General features: G+C 46.6%; 1 protein-coding gene across 1 annotated transcript in view; it reads right to left on the minus strand.

Moving 5' to 3' along the window:
* LOC135826816 (uncharacterized) overlaps positions 1 to 18,466 on the minus strand; it is a 45,226-nt gene that overhangs the window by 26,263 nt on the left and 497 nt on the right. Inside the window, exons 1-7 of the mRNA XM_065339419.1 lie at positions 17,181 to 18,466; positions 15,466 to 15,837; positions 9,766 to 10,377; positions 6,795 to 6,974; positions 5,757 to 5,888; positions 4,004 to 4,501; positions 377 to 874 (exon numbers count right to left, since the gene is read on the minus strand). The exon at positions 17,181 to 18,466 is cut by the window's right edge and continues 497 nt beyond it. Coding sequence (XP_065195491.1) covers positions 377 to 874; positions 4,004 to 4,501; positions 5,757 to 5,888; positions 6,795 to 6,974; positions 9,766 to 10,377; positions 15,466 to 15,837; positions 17,181 to 18,466 — 3,578 coding nt within the window. The remainder of the gene's footprint in view (positions 1 to 376; positions 875 to 4,003; positions 4,502 to 5,756; positions 5,889 to 6,794; positions 6,975 to 9,765; positions 10,378 to 15,465; positions 15,838 to 17,180) is intronic.

Raw genomic sequence — 18,466 nt, forward strand, 5'->3', positions numbered from 1 at the left:
GGGTAATTGCAATTGTAATGATGCAAATATGCTCTAAAATTCAAGAAAGGTTGCAAACAAATTGCAGAAAATTGCCGGAGGGGGGGGGGGGGCTCCCGTGCACCCCCCCTAGTTGGGGGGCCGAGCACGCCCCTGGTGGCGATAGATAAGCGACAATTGCGATAAGCCGGACTAAGTAGAGAGAGATGTGGGTGGGAGGGGGGTGCGGGGGTGGGGAACAGAGACATAGAGAGACAGAGGAGCAAACAGGCAGGCAGAAAATGTCCGGATGTAAGCAAGATTGAGAGAGAAAGAGGTAGAAAATGAGAAATAGATAATTGGCTAAGGGTCAACACACATAACCAATTCATTGACAATTAGTCAGTAAGCAGCATACCTGTACATTGAATCCCATTTCCACTGTATCCAGTATTACATGTGCATTGGAAGCTACCAGCATTGTTACTACACCTAGCATTGGCATTGCATCCATGACTCTTACCACTGGCACATTCGTCAATATCATTGCAAGTTGTGCCGTTTCCTGTGTATCCACTATTGCACATACATGTGTATGAACCATCAGTGTCTTGGCACTGTGCATTGGTATTACATGTGTGAGTCCCATCACTGCATTCATTGATATCCTTGCACGTTGTGCCATTTCCTGTGTAACCACTAATACACATACATGTGTATGAACCATCAGTGTCTGTACATGAAGCCGCTGAGTGGCAGTCGTTGTTTTGTGCACTGGCACATTCATTGATATCATTGCAAGTTGTGCCATTTCCGGTGTATCCACTTTTACACATACATGTGTATGAACCATCAATGTCTTGGCACTGTGCATTGGTATTACAGCTGTGAATCCCATCACTGCATTCGTCAATATCTGCAGAAAACACGATAAACAAGACGAGGAATGGTGACTGTCGTCGGTGTGTGTAGCGTCACGGCGCAGGTATCCTAGTAAAAGTAACTGGCACTACCAGAGCTTGAGAACTTTGCTATGCAATGCTCTGACCACTGATTATAGTCATCATCCAAGCACACATGTTGGACATGAGCAGTCACCGGAAACCAACATTCACTTGGCCACTGCGCACCATTCTACAGTCGAAATCTGTCTCGTAAAGAAGCCTGTTTTGAATACAAGCCTGATGTTGAAGATGCACTGTTGGCACATACGCCTGGTTTTAGTACTGTTATACATAAAATACCTACCTCGTATAGAATGCCTGTCTGGCATAGAAGACTAGTAGTGACTTTGGTCTCTTCGGCAATAAGTCCGCCTCACTTTACACACATTACAGTAAGAACACATTCATGATGATTCGCGGTTTGCGTGAGTCCCGGTCAATCTGTTTGTTCCGAAGCCGTGGGAACACCACCACCCTCTCACTTTTAAACAACCTGACACAATGCTATAATGGAGACTGTCTTCCTACATGGAGGCAAAGAAAGAAGCAATATTCAGAAAACGAAGGAGAAAAGGCTTACGCAACAAATCGTGGTTTCTTTGCCCCCTCGTACCATATCTTTTTCTCCTTCCGCAGCCGTCGCTAGGCTGGCGTTTCGAAAACGGGATTGCCAAAGTGGTCCACCTCAGCAACTGAGGTTATGAGCGAGTTCTTCCATATTTCATGCTTCCTCCCTATCGCTATTGGAAATTTCACATAGCGGTAACAAAACTCCAGGTCTTAGTGGCGATAGATAAGCAACAATTGCAATAAGCCGGACCAAGTACTCTATTGATCGTAACTCAGTTAACCCTTTACCATCCGACCAAATTTCCCCAGCAGTCCCAAATGTAATAATTCTCACCTTATTCTGAGAATATCTTCGGTTCTAATAACCAATTTTCACAATCTTGGGCATTCTGGAATGCTCTCCACGAGCTGCGTACATTGAGCTCGAACAGGACACTACCGAGATCACATATCCAGCGCCAGGGAGCTTCAAATACACCCCATCGCTGGATATACGAGGAAATTCTCTCCTCGCCAGCCATTTCTCGCTCCTTCATCGTAGACATTCCAAATTTTTTGCTTGAGTTTCTTTTCATGCTGTTCACGCGCTCAAAGCATGCCAAAGTGACTCAGCATGTCAGGAGAGGGAAAAATCCCCGCTCAAGGTCAGTCACTCGGAAAGAAATTCGACTTTTGCCGTAGCTGAAATGTCGAGCATAATATCTTTGGAAGGCGACATCGCAGCTCTTTACCGATTGATGCAATGGAAAGCTGGGCTCTTCGGCTTCTTCCTAGATACTTAGTTCTTTAAATTCCGCCAAGAAGCGATCGAGTTACGAATGTTTTAGTGTATTCAAGCACGCACGGATGGTAAAGGGTTAAGTCTCAACCATTTTCCATATACGTCGACTTCAATGAGAGTTTTGTAGCTGCCTTTGCCTTTCCTGTATACGAAACATGAGGCACTCCGTCCAACATCTGAGAGGTTTCATCCAAAAGCAGACTACGATTTTTTTGGGAAATGCACCAACACTTTTGGTTGCAAGGTGTAATTCTAAACGTTTGGGTGACAGTTTCCCGTCTGGACGTGTACTAGGCTTAGTGTTCCCGTGGGCAAAGCCTATCCTGGAAACAATGTGGTGCATGTACTTATCACCATACATTTCTTTCTCCATCCAACGTGCATGCTTGGAAATCCAACCATAGAACCTGGGTGCCCATGCATCTACTTGGTCCGGCTCATCGCAATTGTCGCTTATCTCCCACGCACTTTGTTACAGGCAAAGCCCAGTCCAATCGCGATATCTAACTTACTTTTGCTTGTGAGGTTGTGATGGCAAGATCAAAGGCGGCACAAGAGAAAACTGATCGCGACTAGCGATTTGAATCGCGATGTGTTCGACATTTTTGGGAAGTGGAAATCTGGCCATTCACTGTCTATGTTGCCAAAAAGCCAAGCTCCGCGACCCGAAGACCGGAACTGTAGCAGGGCCAACTGACATACTGGAGTGCGTGACAGGCACGCGTGCACAGCAGAGGAGTGCAAGCGTCATGCTGAAGAATAAAGGTGTTTTCGATGCGATGCGAGGGACGTTTTGGTTGTCCCTTCTTAGACCTGGCAGCGGCATTACACGAGTCGCGGTACGCGCATCCAGCGGAGAGTACGACAGCTGTCTGGAGAGGCATGTATGCCTCATTCGAAGGCTTTGTTGAAACACACTGTGGTGACACACAGTGTGGTCACGCTGCCCACGGTTCCTACAAACACCCAAGTGATAGCCAAAACTGTTCCTTTCCCATTGCTGCCATACGACAGTCTGAGAAAGCAAGAGATACTCTTCGCCACCAGCTAGACACCGGCAAATGTCAGCTCAAGTAACGGCAGCTCTCGAGTGATGCAGAGTTGAATGAACTCTGGACCTGTGAAAGCGTGAGTGCAAGAACGCGCTTCCTCGCTGATTTATTCTGTACATTTGCTTGTAACCTTGCTTCCCGTCTTCGATTCGCTTCACCAGATTCCATTGCTGAGCTTTGTTTCTTGTGGCGGAGAGTATTCATGTATCATGCTTCCTCACTATGGCTATTGGAAATTTCACATAGCGGTAACAAAACTCCAGTTTTTAGTGGCCAGGCGCGTGCTCGGCGATGGGCACGGGGGGCACGTGCACCCCCAAAAATTTTCAATCTCGGTTATTGCAATTGTAATGATGCAAATATGCTCTAAAAGTCAAGAAAGGTTGCAAACAAATTGCAGAAAATTGCCGGGGGGGGGCTCCCGTGCACCCCCCTAGTTGGGGGGGGCCAAGCACGCCCCTGGTGGCGATAGATAAGCGACAATTGCGATAAGCCGGACTAAGTAGAGAGAGATGTGGGTGGGGGGGGGGGGGTGGGGAACAGAGACATAGAGAGACAGAGGAGCAAACAGGCAGGCAGAAAATGTCCGGATGTAAGCAAGATTGAGAGAGAAAGAGGTAGAAAATGAGAAATAGATAATTGGCTAAGGGTCAACACACATAACCAATTCATTGACAATTAGTCAGTAAGCAGCATACCTGTACATTGAATCCCATTTCCACTGTATCCAGTATTACATGTGCATTGGAAGCTACCAGCATTGTTACTACACCCAGCATTGGCATTGCAGCCATGACTCATACCACTGGCACATTCGTCAATATCATTGCAAGTTGTGCCGTTTCCTGTGTATCCACTATTGCACATACATGTATATGAACCATCAGTGTCTTGGCACTGTGCATTGGTATTACATGTGTGAGTCCCATCACTGCATTCATTGATATCCTTGCACGTTGTGCCATTTCCTGTGTAACCACTAATACACATACATGTGTATGAACCATCAGTGTCTATACATGAAGCCGCTGAGTGGCAGTCGTTGTTTTGTGCACTGGCACATTCATTGATATCATTGCAAGTTGTGCCATTTCCGGTGTATCCACTTTTACACATACATGTGTATGAACCATCAATGTCTTGGCACTGTGCATTGGTATTACAGCTGTGAATCCCATCACTACATTCGTCAATATCTGCAGAAAACACGATAAACAAGACGAGGAATGGTGACTGTGGTCGGTGTGTGTAGCGTCACGGCGCAGGTATCCTAGTAAAAGTAACTGGCACTACCAGAGCTTGAGAACTTCGCTATGCAATGCTCTGACCACTGATTATAGTCATCATCCAAGCACACATGTTGGACATGAGCAGTCACCGGAAACCAACATTCACTTGGCCACTGCGCACCATTCTACAGTTGAAACCTGTCTCGTAAAGAAGCCTGTTTTGAATACAAGCCTGATGTTGAAGATGCACTGTTGGCACATACGCCTGGTTTTAGTACTGTTATACATAAAATACCTACCTCGTATAGAATGCCTGTCTGGCATAGAAGACTAGTAGTGACTTTGGTCTCTTCGGCAATAAGTCCGCCTCACTTTACACACATTACAGTAAGAACACATTCATGATGATTCGCGGTTTGCGTGAGTCCCGGTCAATCTGTTTGTTCCGAAGCCGTGGGAACACCACCACCCTCTCACTTTTAAGCAACCTGACACATAAATGCTATAATGGAGACTGTCTTCCTACATGGAGGAGACTCGTTCTTGAATTATTCAAGTTTCTTCGACTTCTCTTTTCTTCTTCTCCGAGAAGCTAGTGAGTGCAAGAACGCGCTTCCTCGCTGATTTATTTTGTACATTTTCTTGTAACCCTGCTTCCCGTCTTCGACTCGCTTCACCAGATTCCATTGCTGAACTTTGTTTCTTGTGGCGGAGAGTATTCATGCATCATGCTTCCTCACTATGGCTATTGGAAATTTCACATAGCAGTAACAAAACTCCAGTTCTTAGTGGCGATAGATAAGCAACAATTGCAATAAGCCGGACCAAGTACTCTATTGAACGTAACTCAGTTAAGTCTCAACCATTTTCCATATACGTCGACTTCAATGAGAGTTTTGTAGTTGCCTTTGCCTTTCCTGTATACGAAACATGAGGCACTCCGTCGAACATCTGACAGGTTTCATCCAAAAGCAAACTACGATTTTTTTGGGAAATGCACCAACACTTTTGGTTGCAAGGTGTAATTCTAAACGTTTGCGTGACGGTTTCCCGTCTGGACGTGTACTAGGCTTAGTGTGAGGCCGACCGGCATGTTTCTGCGTTATGCTGATGGATGGACCCATGTTGTAGCTAGGAGGCTGACCACCAGTTCTACGCCACCCAACAGTCCTGTATGCCTTTTCCCGGAGGACGTGATGATAGAAGCATAACTCAATCCTACCTGCACAATGTGTGCCGTTTCCAGTATATCCACCTATACATACACAGTGGAATGTTCCATTGGAGTTATTGCACATTGCTAGACTGTGGCAGTTGTGAAGATTTCCGTTTGAATCCTTGCACTCATCCACATCTACGCAACAACAACAACAACAACAACAACAACAACAACAACAACAACAACAACAACAACAACAACAACAACAACAACAACAACAAGAAAACCAAGCATGCCGGTCTTTGGCTGAGGCTGTCATCAAGCCATCTCTCTGCTGTATCAACAAAACCTCATTATAAAGTACTTCCTACCCGTCATTACAAGTGTCGCTTTGCACATCGCAATGTTTGTGACTTGCTTGTCTTAGTGCGACTGTCAACAAACAGCCGATAATGTCCCAGCTCTACCCAGATAGAAATACCCAAACCTGTTAGCCCCTGTCTGTTGCAGCCTTGATTTTAAGGTTGGACGGAAGGAGAATTTCAAAGTATTGGGGCATACGGCAGCGTGTTCACTGGACCGAACCAAGGATATTGTTATTTGGATATGTTAAACAGCATTCTTTAAAAATCTATAAAAGGAGTCTTATCGATATCAAGAGTACATAACTCCCAAGAGTATGCGGCGTTGGACGGAAGGAGAATTTCAAAGTATTGGGGCATACGGCAGCGTGTTCACTGGTCCGAACCAAGGATATTGTTATTTGGATATGATAAACAGCATTCTTTAAAAATCTATAAAAGTAGTCTTATCGATATCAAGAGTACATGACTCCCAAGAGTATGCGACTGCCTGCAAAAAGGAATCAGTGCAGAAACAGCACGTGCCATGGTTGAAAGAGTAATAACGCTGGCAAACAGTGCAAAGTGACCACAAGAGGGTTTGAAGTTTGAACACAAAGCCCACGAGCTGGTATCATGCACACGGTGCAATGATGCGAACGGGTTTGTCACGTGATGTGAATTTCTGCCATCGCAGACCCCATGGCTGGAGTTGCACACTCTTGGGGGTGATGTACTCTTGGCGATATGTATTATATACCTTGGCACAAAGGTGCTGTTCCACTCAAGCTTCCGCCAGCACCGCATGACAATGTTGCATTTCCAACAAGATTAAAACCAACAGAACAGGTAAACGTTTGAGTTTCTCCATAGTTGATATTGGGACTCTTGCTGCTTGTACCACCATGTGCAGGAGCACCCACAGGTTTGCAATGTACCTCTGAGCAGAATATAAAAAAGTAACAAAATATACCAAACACACAACCATGATATTATGGCCAAACTGAAAATGCCTACTGAAAAGTGAGAAACTTTCACTAGAGATTAAATTTCGCTATTTCCGGGACCATCACACATTGGCGAATATAAATTGCCGCAAACTGCTCTGTACATTCGTTGTAGACAGCAACAGATCCCAATGAAGAGGTAAAATCGCCGAAGTTTCTCACCGTGAACCAGCCCACTTCATGAAATGTAAACTTTGCGCGCCGCAAAGTTTATCGGTTTAAAGAAACTGAAAAGGCCGACCTGAAACATGATAGGGACACTTTTGGCGATGCTAGGGGCGTTCCTGTGGTGCTGTATGAGCTTGAAGCACGTGGAAGATGAGCAGGGGGATAATAATAATAATAAACACAGCTCGCATCTTCCCTGAACCTGTTAGACAGGAGCAGAGTCGACGCATCTGTCAACAGTGTCAAGCCAAGTTAGTCTATCTCCTGCAGCTTGGAGAGCGCTCTCCACGGAGAGATCCGCTGCCTTCAGGTCGTGCCGAATCGTATCTATCCACCGCAATGGCGGACGGCCACGGGGTTTTTTTATGTCGTTTGTGTTGATTGATAGCTCCAGTGCTTGGAACGAGGCGGATTCCGGACCCTCTCGCACCACATGGCCAAACCACAGCAGCCTGCGTCGCCGACATGTGGCACTAACTGGAGATTGTTTTGTTTCTGTGTATAAGTTGTTATTGGTGATGCGTTGCGGGTAGACAATCTGCAGCAGTACGCGTAGCTTCCTCCGTTGCCATTTGTCCAGTTTGTCGTTCAGCAATTTGGACAGAGTCCACAATCCGCAATTGTATAGAAGGATCGGCATTATGAGGCAGTTAAACATACACAGTCGGGATTGAAAGGAATGCCGTCTCCAAGAAATCGAACCAAACGCCCTGTTTGCTTTTGAGATTCTCATGTCCACGTCTTCTGCAGAGCCCAATAGAGAACCCAGGAGTTTGATTGATCTCCATTCGTTGCTGTTTCTTGTAACATCAACATATTCAGTTTTCTGTGTATTGAGCTTGAGGTTGTCTTCGTTAAATATAGGTTCACACTCAGCAACAAGAGCCTTCGCCTCATCGTCATTTCGGTTATGCAGAGTAGTATCGTCAGCGTACTGCGTTGTTGGAGCAGGCATTGGTGAGCGAATTGTGCATCTTTCCCTGATCTTGCGCATTGTGCCTTCTGCATATGTTATGAACATAATAGGGGACATCGGGTCTCCCTGGACCACTCCGATGTTAGTTGGGAAAGGGGGACTCAGGGAGCCACTCAGCTTGATCCTGGCTGTCGTGTTGGAAAGTAGAGACTTGATGGTTGTTGTGCTGATATCTGCTTCCTCTAACCTGTCAAGTGCTGTGGTGCGAATTATAGTGTCAAAAGCACCAGAGAAATCTAGAAGGGTGACGGAATATGTCCAGTTGCCAAGCAAGGCCCGCTCACACAGCGACCTTGTGTAAAATACACCATCAGCGGTTGAGCGACCTGGACGAAATCCAGCCTGGGTTTCAGAGACATAAACGGTGATGTCATCCGTGCTACGTTTAGTAATAACTGACGTCAGCACCTTTCTCACTACAGAGAGTAACATGATGGGGCGATAACTTTTCGGTTTTCCGAGTGGCTTGCCTGGTTTGTATACAGGTACTACCAATCCACTGCGCATATCGTCAGGGCAATAACCAACACTCTGTATTGCATTGAAGAAAGAGGCTAGCCAAGGACTGAGGAGGTCCTTAGCAGCTCGTAGCATTTCCGCACTGACTCCATCGGGTCCCACGGCGCCTCCTTTTTTTTGTTTACTGATTGCTGAAGTGACTTCTTGGGTGGTAAACGGCAATTCCTCATCATTGATATCTTGCGAGCCACGGAAATCACAGGGTAGGTCAGGGCGATGAAATATTGACTGGAAGTATTTACTAAATGTGTCGAGATTCCATTGAATGCTTGTCATGATATTGCCATCATCGTCTGCCAGCCGAACAGGAGGAGTGTTGGTGTTCGACTTCATTTGGCGCAGATTCCGGATTGCATTGTAATAGGAGCGTGGGTCAGGTCGTAAAGCATCAGTAGCTTCTGCCTGCCTTTGCCAGAAGTCGTCTCCATCCTGCCTCAGTATTTTTCTGATTTTGTGCTGAATACTGTTGCGCTCTTCTTTTAGAACTTTTCTTCTGGCAGGATCTGGCTCAGCATGGATGCGTATGTGGAGATCTTTTTGGTCTTGGGATAATTGTTTTATAGTTGGATTTGTGCTCCGAGTTGGCTTAGCACGCCGAGGCTGAATACCAAAAGACGTACAGCAGGGGGATAAGATCTTTTAATTAAGTGAGCCATAAATTGTGAAAATTCATTGACCAACAAAAAAGAAGAAAGGAAAAGGACAAAATGTTACGAGTTATGACAAACTCGAGTTCAAACCAACAAAAATGTTGAGACAATTTTGATATTGCTGTCTGCACAGTTCTACTGATGCACTGGGTTGCAGTGCTCACACGCTATAAATGCACTGGGACCCTGGAAGGGATAAAGAGCTAGAAGAGTGGCCCAAATACGTTTGAATTCTTCATCACCCATTTCTTTTCTATAAATTCTTCATTACCCATGTCTTTTCATTTAGATGCTTTGGATCACGGTGAAAAAGTCCACTACACAAGCAAACAAGCTAAAGACTCCCTGCCAGTCTTTTTTCTTCGCAAAATAGAATCTTGCGGCAAAAGATGGAAAAATGCGAATACTTACGGCTGCAAACACGTCCATTGCCAGTAAAACCAGTTTTACATGCACATTGATGCGAACCAATAGTATCAGTGCATGTTGCATTCCCATCACAATCATTTCTTGTCGCGTTGCATTCATCAAAGTTAGAACAGGTCTTGCCATCACCAACATAACCATGGTGACAGCTGCATGTAAAAGATCCCTTGCTGTTGGTGCAGTTGGCGTTACTATCACACTCATGAATGCCAGTACACTCGTTCACATCAGAGCAGTTCTGCCCACTGCCGGTATAACCAGTTTTGCAGACACAAACAAAACTACCAGCATTGTTCACGCACTCAGAGTCATTGTGACAATTGTGCTTGCTAGTTGAACACTCATTCCTATCTGCACAGCTGGACCCATTACCATAGTAACCAGTATTACATGTGCATGCATATGATCCGAGCGAGTCTGTACAATTTGCATTGTCACTGCACATGTGACTACCATCACTGCATTCATTCATGTTTGTACAATTGTGTCCATCGCCACCATAACCATTTAGACATGTACATTGGAAACTACCATCCATATTCATGCATGCAGCTTTGTCACTGCAATTATGAGTTCCAGAACTACATTCGTCGATATCTGCAAACGAGTAGAAGAATAAAATGTTGGTGTCGCTAATCTCACAAACATAGCAGCGCACATTTAGACCAACAACATGCTAGCTGTGGAAAGAAACGGAATCAAAGCATACTCGATATGCTGAAATCTTTGGTGGGCAAAGCCTATCCTGGAAACAATGTGGTGCATGTACTTATCACCATACATTTCTTTCTCAATCCAACGTGCATGCTTAGAAATCCAAGCATAGAACTTGGGCGGCCATGCATCTACTTGGTCCGGCTCATCACAATTGTCACTTATCTCCCACGCACTTTGTTACAGGCAAAGCCCAGTCCAATCGCGATATCTAACTTACTTTTGCTTGTGAGGTTGTGATGGCAAGATCAAAGGCGGCACAAGAGAAAACTGATCGCGACTAGCGATTTGAATCGCGATGTGTTCGACATTTTTGGGAAGTGGAAATCTGGCCATTCACTGTCTATGTTGCCAAAAAGCCAAGCCCCGCGACCCGAAGACCGGAACTGTAGCAGGGCCAACTGACATACTGGAGTGCGTGACAGGCACGCGTGCACAGCAGAGGAGTGCAAGCGTCATGCTGAAGAATAAAGATGTTTTCGATGCGATGCGAGGGACGTTTTGGTTGTCCCTTCTTAGACCTGGCAGCGGCATTACACAAGTCGCGGTACGCGCATCCAGCGGAGAGTACGACAGCTGTCTGGAGAGGCATGTATGCCTCATTCGAAGGCTTTGTTGAAACACACTGTGGTGACACACAGGTCACACTGCCCACGGTTCCTACAAGCACCGAAGTGATAGCCCAAACTGTTCCTTTCCAATTGCTGCCATACGACAGTCTGAGAAAGCAAGAGATACTCTTCGCCAGCAGCTAGACACCGGCAAATGTCAGCTCAAGTAACGGCGGCTCTCGAGTAATGCAGAGTTGAATGAACTCTGGACCTGTGAAAGCGTGAGTGCAAGAACGCACTTCCTCGCTGATTTATTCTGTACATTTGCTTGTAACCTTGCTTCCTGTCTTCGACTCGCTTCACGAGATTCCATTGCTGAACTTTGTTTCTTGTGGCGGAGAGTATTCATGTATCATGCTTTCTCACTATGGCTATTGGAAATTTCACATAGCGGTAACAAAACTCCAGTTATTAGTGGCCAGGCGCGTGCTCGGCGATGGGCACGGGGGGCACGTGCACCCCCAAAAATTTTCAATCTGGGTAATTGCAATTGTAATGATGCAAATATGCTCTAAAATTCAAGAGAGGTTGCAAACATATTGCAGAAAATTGCCGGGGGGGGGGGGTGGGACGGCTCCCGTGTACCCCCCTAGTTGGGGGGCCGAGCACGCCCCTGGTGGCGATAGATAAGCGACAATTGCGATAAGCCGGACTAAGTAGAGAGAGATGTGGGTGGGAGGGGGGTGCGGGGGTGGGGAACAGAGACATAGAGAGACAGAGGAGCAAACAGGCAGGCAGAAAATGTCCGGATGTAAGCAAGATTGAGAGAGAAAGAGGTAGAAAATGAGAAATAGATAATTGGCTAAGGGTCAACACACATAACCAATTCATTGACAATTAGTCAGTAAGCAGCATACCTGTACATTGATCCCCATTTCCACTGTATCCAGTATTACATGTGCATTGGAAGCTACCAGCATTGTTACTACACCCAGCATTGGCATTGCAGCCATGACTCATACCACTGGCACATTCGTCAATATCATTGCAAGTTGTGCCGTTTCCTGTGTATCCACTATTGCACATACATGTGTATGAACCATCAGTGTCTTGGCACTGTGCATTGGTATTACATGTGTGAGTCCCATCACTGCATTCTTTGATATCCTTGCACGTTGTGCCATTTCCTGTGTAACCACTATTGCACATACATGTATATGAACCATCAGTGTCTGTACATGAAGCCGATGAGTGGCAGTCGTGGTTTTGTGCACTGGCACATTCATTGATATCATTGCAAGTTGTGCCATTTCCGGTGTATCCACTTTTACACATACATGTGTATGAACCATCAATGTCTTGGCACTGTGCATTGGTATTACAGCTGTGACTTCCATCACTGCATTCGTCAATATCTGCAGAAAACACGATAAACAAGACGAGGAATGGTGACTGTGGTCGGTGTGTGTAGCGTCACGGCGCAGGTATCCTAGTAAAAGTAACTGGCACTACCAGAGCTTGAGAACTTTGCTATGCAATGCTCTGACCACTGATTATAGTCATCATCCAAGCACACATGTTGGACATGAGCAGTCACCGGAAACCAACATTCACTTGGCCACTGCGCACCATTCTACAGTCGAAATCTGTCTCGTAAAGAAGCCTGTTTTGAATACAAGCCTGATGTTGAAGATGCACTGTTGGCACATACGCCTGGTTTTAGTACTGTTATACATAAAATACCTACCTCGTATAGAATGCCTGTCTGGCATAGAAGACTAGTAGTGACTTTGGTCTCTTCGGCAATAAGTCCGCCTCACTTTACACACATTACAGTAAGAACACATTCATGATGATTCGCGGTTTGCGTGAGTCCCGGTCAATCTGTTTGTTCCGAAGCCGTGGGAACACCACCCCCCTCTCACTTTTAAACAACCTGACACATAAATGCTATAATGGAGACTGTCTTCCTACATGGAGGAGACTCGTTCTTGAATTATTCAATTTTCTTCGACTTCTCTTTTCTTCTTCTCCGAGAAGCTAGTGAGTGCAAGAACGCGCTTCCTCGCTGATTTATTTTGTACATTTTCTTGTAACCCTGCTTCCCGTCTTCGACTCGCTTCACCAGATTCCATTGCTGAACTTTGTTTCTTGTGGCCGAGAGTATTCATGTATCATGCTTCCTCACTATGGCTATTGGAAATTTCACATAGCGGTAACAAAATTCCAGTTATTAGTGGCCAGGCGCGTGCTCGGCGATGGGCACGGGGGGCACGTGCACCCCCAAAAATTTTCAATCTGGGTAATTGCAATTGTAATGATGCAAATATGCTCTAAAATTCAAGAGAGGTTGCAAACATATTGCAGAAAATTGCCGGGGGGGGGGGGGGGGCTCCCGTGCACCCCCCTAGTTGGGGGGCCGAGCACGCCCCTGGTGGCGATAGATAAGCGACAATTGCGATAAGCCGGACTAAGTAGAGAGAGATGTGGGTGGGAGGGGGGGGGGGGTTGGGGAACAGAGACATAGAAAGACAGAGGAGCAAACAGGCAGGCAGAAAATGTCCGGATGTAAGCAAGATTGAGAGAGAAAGAGGTAGAAAATGAGAAATAGATAATTGGCTAAGGGTCAACACACATAACCAATTCATTGACAATTAGTCAGTAAGCAGCATACCTGTACATTGAATCCCATTCCCACTGTATCCAGTATTACATGTGCATTGGAAGCTACCAGCATTGTTACTACAATTAGCATTGGCACTGCATCCATGACTCATGCCACTGGCACATTCGTCAATATCATTGCAAGTTGTGCCGTTTCCTGTGTATCCACTATTGCACATACATGTATATGAACCATCAGTGTCTTGGCACTGTGCATTGGTATTACATGTGTGAGTCCCATCACTGCATTCATTGATATCCTTGCACGTTGTGCCATTTCCTGTGTAACCACTATTGCACATACATGTATATGAACCAGTTGTGTCTGTACATGAAGCCGCTGAGTGGCAGTCGTTGTTTTGTGCACTGGCACATTCATTGATATCATTGCAAGTTGGGCCATTTCCGGTGTATCCACTTTTACACATACATGTGTATGAACCATCAATGTCTTGGCACTGTGCATTGGTATTACAGCTGTGAATCCCATCACTGCATTCGTCAATATCTGCAGAAAACACGATAAACAAGACGAGGAATGGTGACTGTCGTCGGTGTGTGTAGCGTCACGGCGCAGGTATCCTAGTAAAAGTAACTGGCACTACCAGAGCTTGAGAACTTTGCTATGCAATGCTCTGACCACTGATTATAGTCATCATCCAAGCACACATGTTGGACATGAGCAGTCACCGGAAACCAACATTCACTTGGCCACTGCGCACCATTCTACAGTTGAAACCTGTCTCGTAAAGAAGCCGGTTTTGAATACAAGCCTGATGTTGAAGATGCACTGTTGGCACATAAGCCTGGTTTTAGTACTGTTATACATAAAATACCTACCTCGTATAGAATGCCTGTCTGGCATAGAAGACTAGTACTGACTTTGGTCTCTTCGGCAATAAGTCCGCCTCACTTTACACACATTACAGTAAGAACACATTCATGATGATTCGCGGTTTGCGTGAGTCCCGGTCAATCTGTTTGTTCCGAAGCCGTGGGAACACCACCCCCCTCTCACTTTTAAACAACCTGACACATAAATGCTATAATGGAGACTGTCTTCCTACATGGAGGAGACTCGTTCTTGAATTATTCAAGTTTCTTCGACTTCTCTTTTCTTCTTCTCCGAGAAGCTAGTGAGTGCAAGAACGCGCTTCCTCGCTGATTTATTTTGTACATTTTCTTGTAACCCTGCTTCCCGTCTTCGACTCGCTTCACCAGATTCCATTGCTGAACTTTGTTTCTTGTGGCCGAGAGTATTCATGTATCATGCTTCCTCACTATGGCTATTGGAAATTTCACATAGCGGTAACAAAATTCCAGTTATTAGTGGCCAGGCGCGTGCTCGGCGATGGGCACGGGGGGCACGTGCACCCCCAAAAATTTTCAATCTGGGTAATTGCAATTGTAATGATGCAAATATGCTCTAAAATTCAAGAGAGGTTGCAAACATATTGCAGAAAATTGCCGGGGGGGGGCTCCCGTGCACCCCCCTAGTTGGGGGGCCGAGCACGCCCCTGGTGGCGATAGATAAGCGACAATTGCGATAAGCCGGACTAAGTAGAGAGAGATGTGGGTGGGAGGGGGGGGGTGGGGAACAGAGACATAGAGAGACAGAGGAGCAAACAGGCAGGCAGAAAATGTCCGGATGTAAGCAAGATTGAGAGAGAAAGAGGTAGAAAATGAGAAATAGATAATTGGCTAAGGGTCAACACACATAACCAATTCATTGACAATTAGTCAGTAAGCAGCATACCTGTACATTGAATCCCATTTCCACTGTATCCAGTATTACATGTGCATTGGAAGCTACCAGCATTGTTACTACACCCAGCATTGGCATTGCAGCCATGACTCATACCACTGGCACATTCGTCAATATCATTGCAAGTTGTGCCGTTTCCTGTGTATCCACTATTGCACATACATGTGTATGAACCATCAGTGTCTTGGCACTGTGCATTGGTATTACATGTGTGACTTCCATCAATACATTCATTGATATCATTGCAAATTGTGCCATCTCCGGTGTATCCACTATTGCACATACATGTGTATGAACCATCAATGTCTTGGCACTGTGCATTTGTATTACAGCTGTGAATCCCATCACCACATTCGTCAATATCTGCAGAAAACACGATAAACAAAACGAGGAATGGTGACTGTCGTCGGTGTGTGTAGCGTCACGGCGCAGGTATCCTAGTAAAAGTAGCTGGCACTACCAGAGCTTGAGAACTTCGCTATGCAATGCTCTGACCACTGATTATAGTCATCATCTAAGCACACATGTTGGACATGAGCAGTCACCGGAAACCAACATTCACTTGGCCACTGTGCACCATTCTACAGTTGAAACCTGTCTCGTAAAGAAGCCTGTTTTGAATACAAGCCTGATGTTGAAGATGCACTGTTGGCACATACGCCTGGTTTTAGTACTGTTATACATAAAATACCTACCTCGTATAGAATGCCTGTCTGGCATAGAAGACTAGTACTGACTTTGGTCTCTTCGGCAATAAGTCCGCCTCACTTTACACACATTACAGTAAGAACACATTCATGATGATTCGCGGTTTGCGTAAGTCCCGGTCAATCTGTTTGTTTCGCAGCCGTGGGAACACCACCACCCTCTCACTTTTAAGCAACCTGACACATAAATGCTATAATGGAGACTGTCTTCCTACATGGAGGAGACCCGTTCTTGAATTATGCAAGTTTCTTCGACTTTTCTTTTCTTCTTCTCCGAGAAGCTAGAGAATATAAGAACTCTTCTTCTCCGAGAAGCTAGAGAATATAAGAACGCACCCTTAGTCTTCAGGGCAAGGAAAACAGCTGTCTCAAAATGATGTCGATCACCACGCCAACATCACACCAGGCAACCAGCGTTCTCATGACACCCCCCCCCCCCCGCGAGTAGCGGTTCACCTCATCACAACATCAATCTGATGCATACATGGCAACAATGGCGAATGTGCTCAATGGTCAGTACCAGCACCATTGTCAACATCAGAACCGAGTCTAAAAGCTAGCGCACTCACTCACACAAACACACACTCACACACGCACACACACACACACACACACGCACACACACTCACACACACACACACACAGACACACACACACACACACACACACACACCTTGACCTTGACCTTGATCTTGCCCATTGCGTACGCAATGATAGCGAATGTCGGAAAGTTCAAGTGAGAACACGAGCGCAGAACTTGGCATGTCGTTTCAGGTCTCCTGGTCGACGAAATGGGCGTCCACAGACACATAGAAGAGGATCAGGAGCGGGCCGTGGCGGTGGGGTGCTACTCGCAACTCGTCTCCAGCCGGGACGATCTTGGCAACTCTCAAGCCAGGTGGTCACGCCGAGGTCCGCCAGGTCAGTCGACACCACATCTCGCCACCTCTTCTTCGGGCCGTGACGAGGACGGGGGGGGGGGGGGGGCAGGCAGCTTGCCGAACAGCAATTGCTTCGGTGCGCGTGAGTCGTCCATCCTGCCGACGTGACCCAGCCAACGAAGCCGGTGGCGACGGATGATGCGGGTGATATCAGGGTCAACACCGAATGTAGCTGCTAATGTGGCCGTTGAGATCCGATCATCCCACTGTTGACGACGACCGATACCCACAATGGACCGAACACACTGATGGTGAAACGTGTTTAGCTTCTGGAGGTGGCCTGCCTTGGTGGTCCACGTCTCCGCACCATACAAGAGGGTCGTGAGGACGACAGCCTCATAGACACGCCTCTTGCTGCAAAGCGACAGGGTCTGGTTATCAAAGACAGGAGCTTTGAGGGCTCCGAACACAGCTGAGGCTTTCGCAAGGCGAGAGCGGACATCAGCACAGGCAAGACCATCCGAGGAGAGCACACTGCCAAGGTGGGTGAATTGGTCCACCACCTCAATCGTGTCTGCTCCAACAACAACGTCACGGCGATCAGCAGACTCACCCACAGCCATACCCCTGGTCTTTCTCACACTGACCGTCAGGCCCCAGCTGCTTGCGCATGTGATGAAGCTGGAAGTCATCGCTTCGAAGGCAGGCCGAGATGTTGCGTAGAGTGCAGCGTCGTCAGCAAACTGGGATTCTGTGACCGTTGATGACAGGAGCTTGCCCTTCGCCGTTCGGTCACCTACTAGCTTCCTCCCGACTTTATATCGAAAGGATATGCCAGCGTCCGGACAACTGGACCTCCAACTGGCAACGACGGCAGAGAAGTACAAATTGAAGAGCATTGGTGCGAGAGTGCAGCCCTGACGCAATCCATTCCGCACGGTTATCGGGTCAGTCAGCTTGCCATTCACCCGAACAGAAGCAGTCATGCCGTTGTGGAGTGACTGAATGATGCGGAGCATTGTTGGCAGAACACCAAGCTTTTGGAGAACCTGCCACAGCGCTGCACGCGGGATACTGTCATACGCCTTTCTCAGATCGACGAACAGGACATATGCATCTGAATCATGCTCCAACGTCTTCTCCATCAACTGCCGTGCGACGTACACCATATCGACGCAGCCATGTCCCTTTCTGAAGCCGCACTGAGAGTCTGGCAAGACATCTTCAGCGATAGCTTTGAGGCGGTCCTGCAGAATACGGGCAAGCAGCTTGCCAACAACGTCCAACAGACTGATGCCGCGCCAGTTATCACAGTGGAGTAGATCTCCCTTCTTGGGGATGGGCACAACCACTGCATCACGCCAATCATCGACTACAGTGCCTTCGAGCCTGGATTTACGCATG

This window comes from Sycon ciliatum, chromosome 10 (assembly GCF_964019385.1).
Source record: "Sycon ciliatum chromosome 10, ocSycCili1.1, whole genome shotgun sequence".
Taxonomy (NCBI): domain Eukaryota; kingdom Metazoa; phylum Porifera; class Calcarea; order Leucosolenida; family Sycettidae; genus Sycon; species Sycon ciliatum.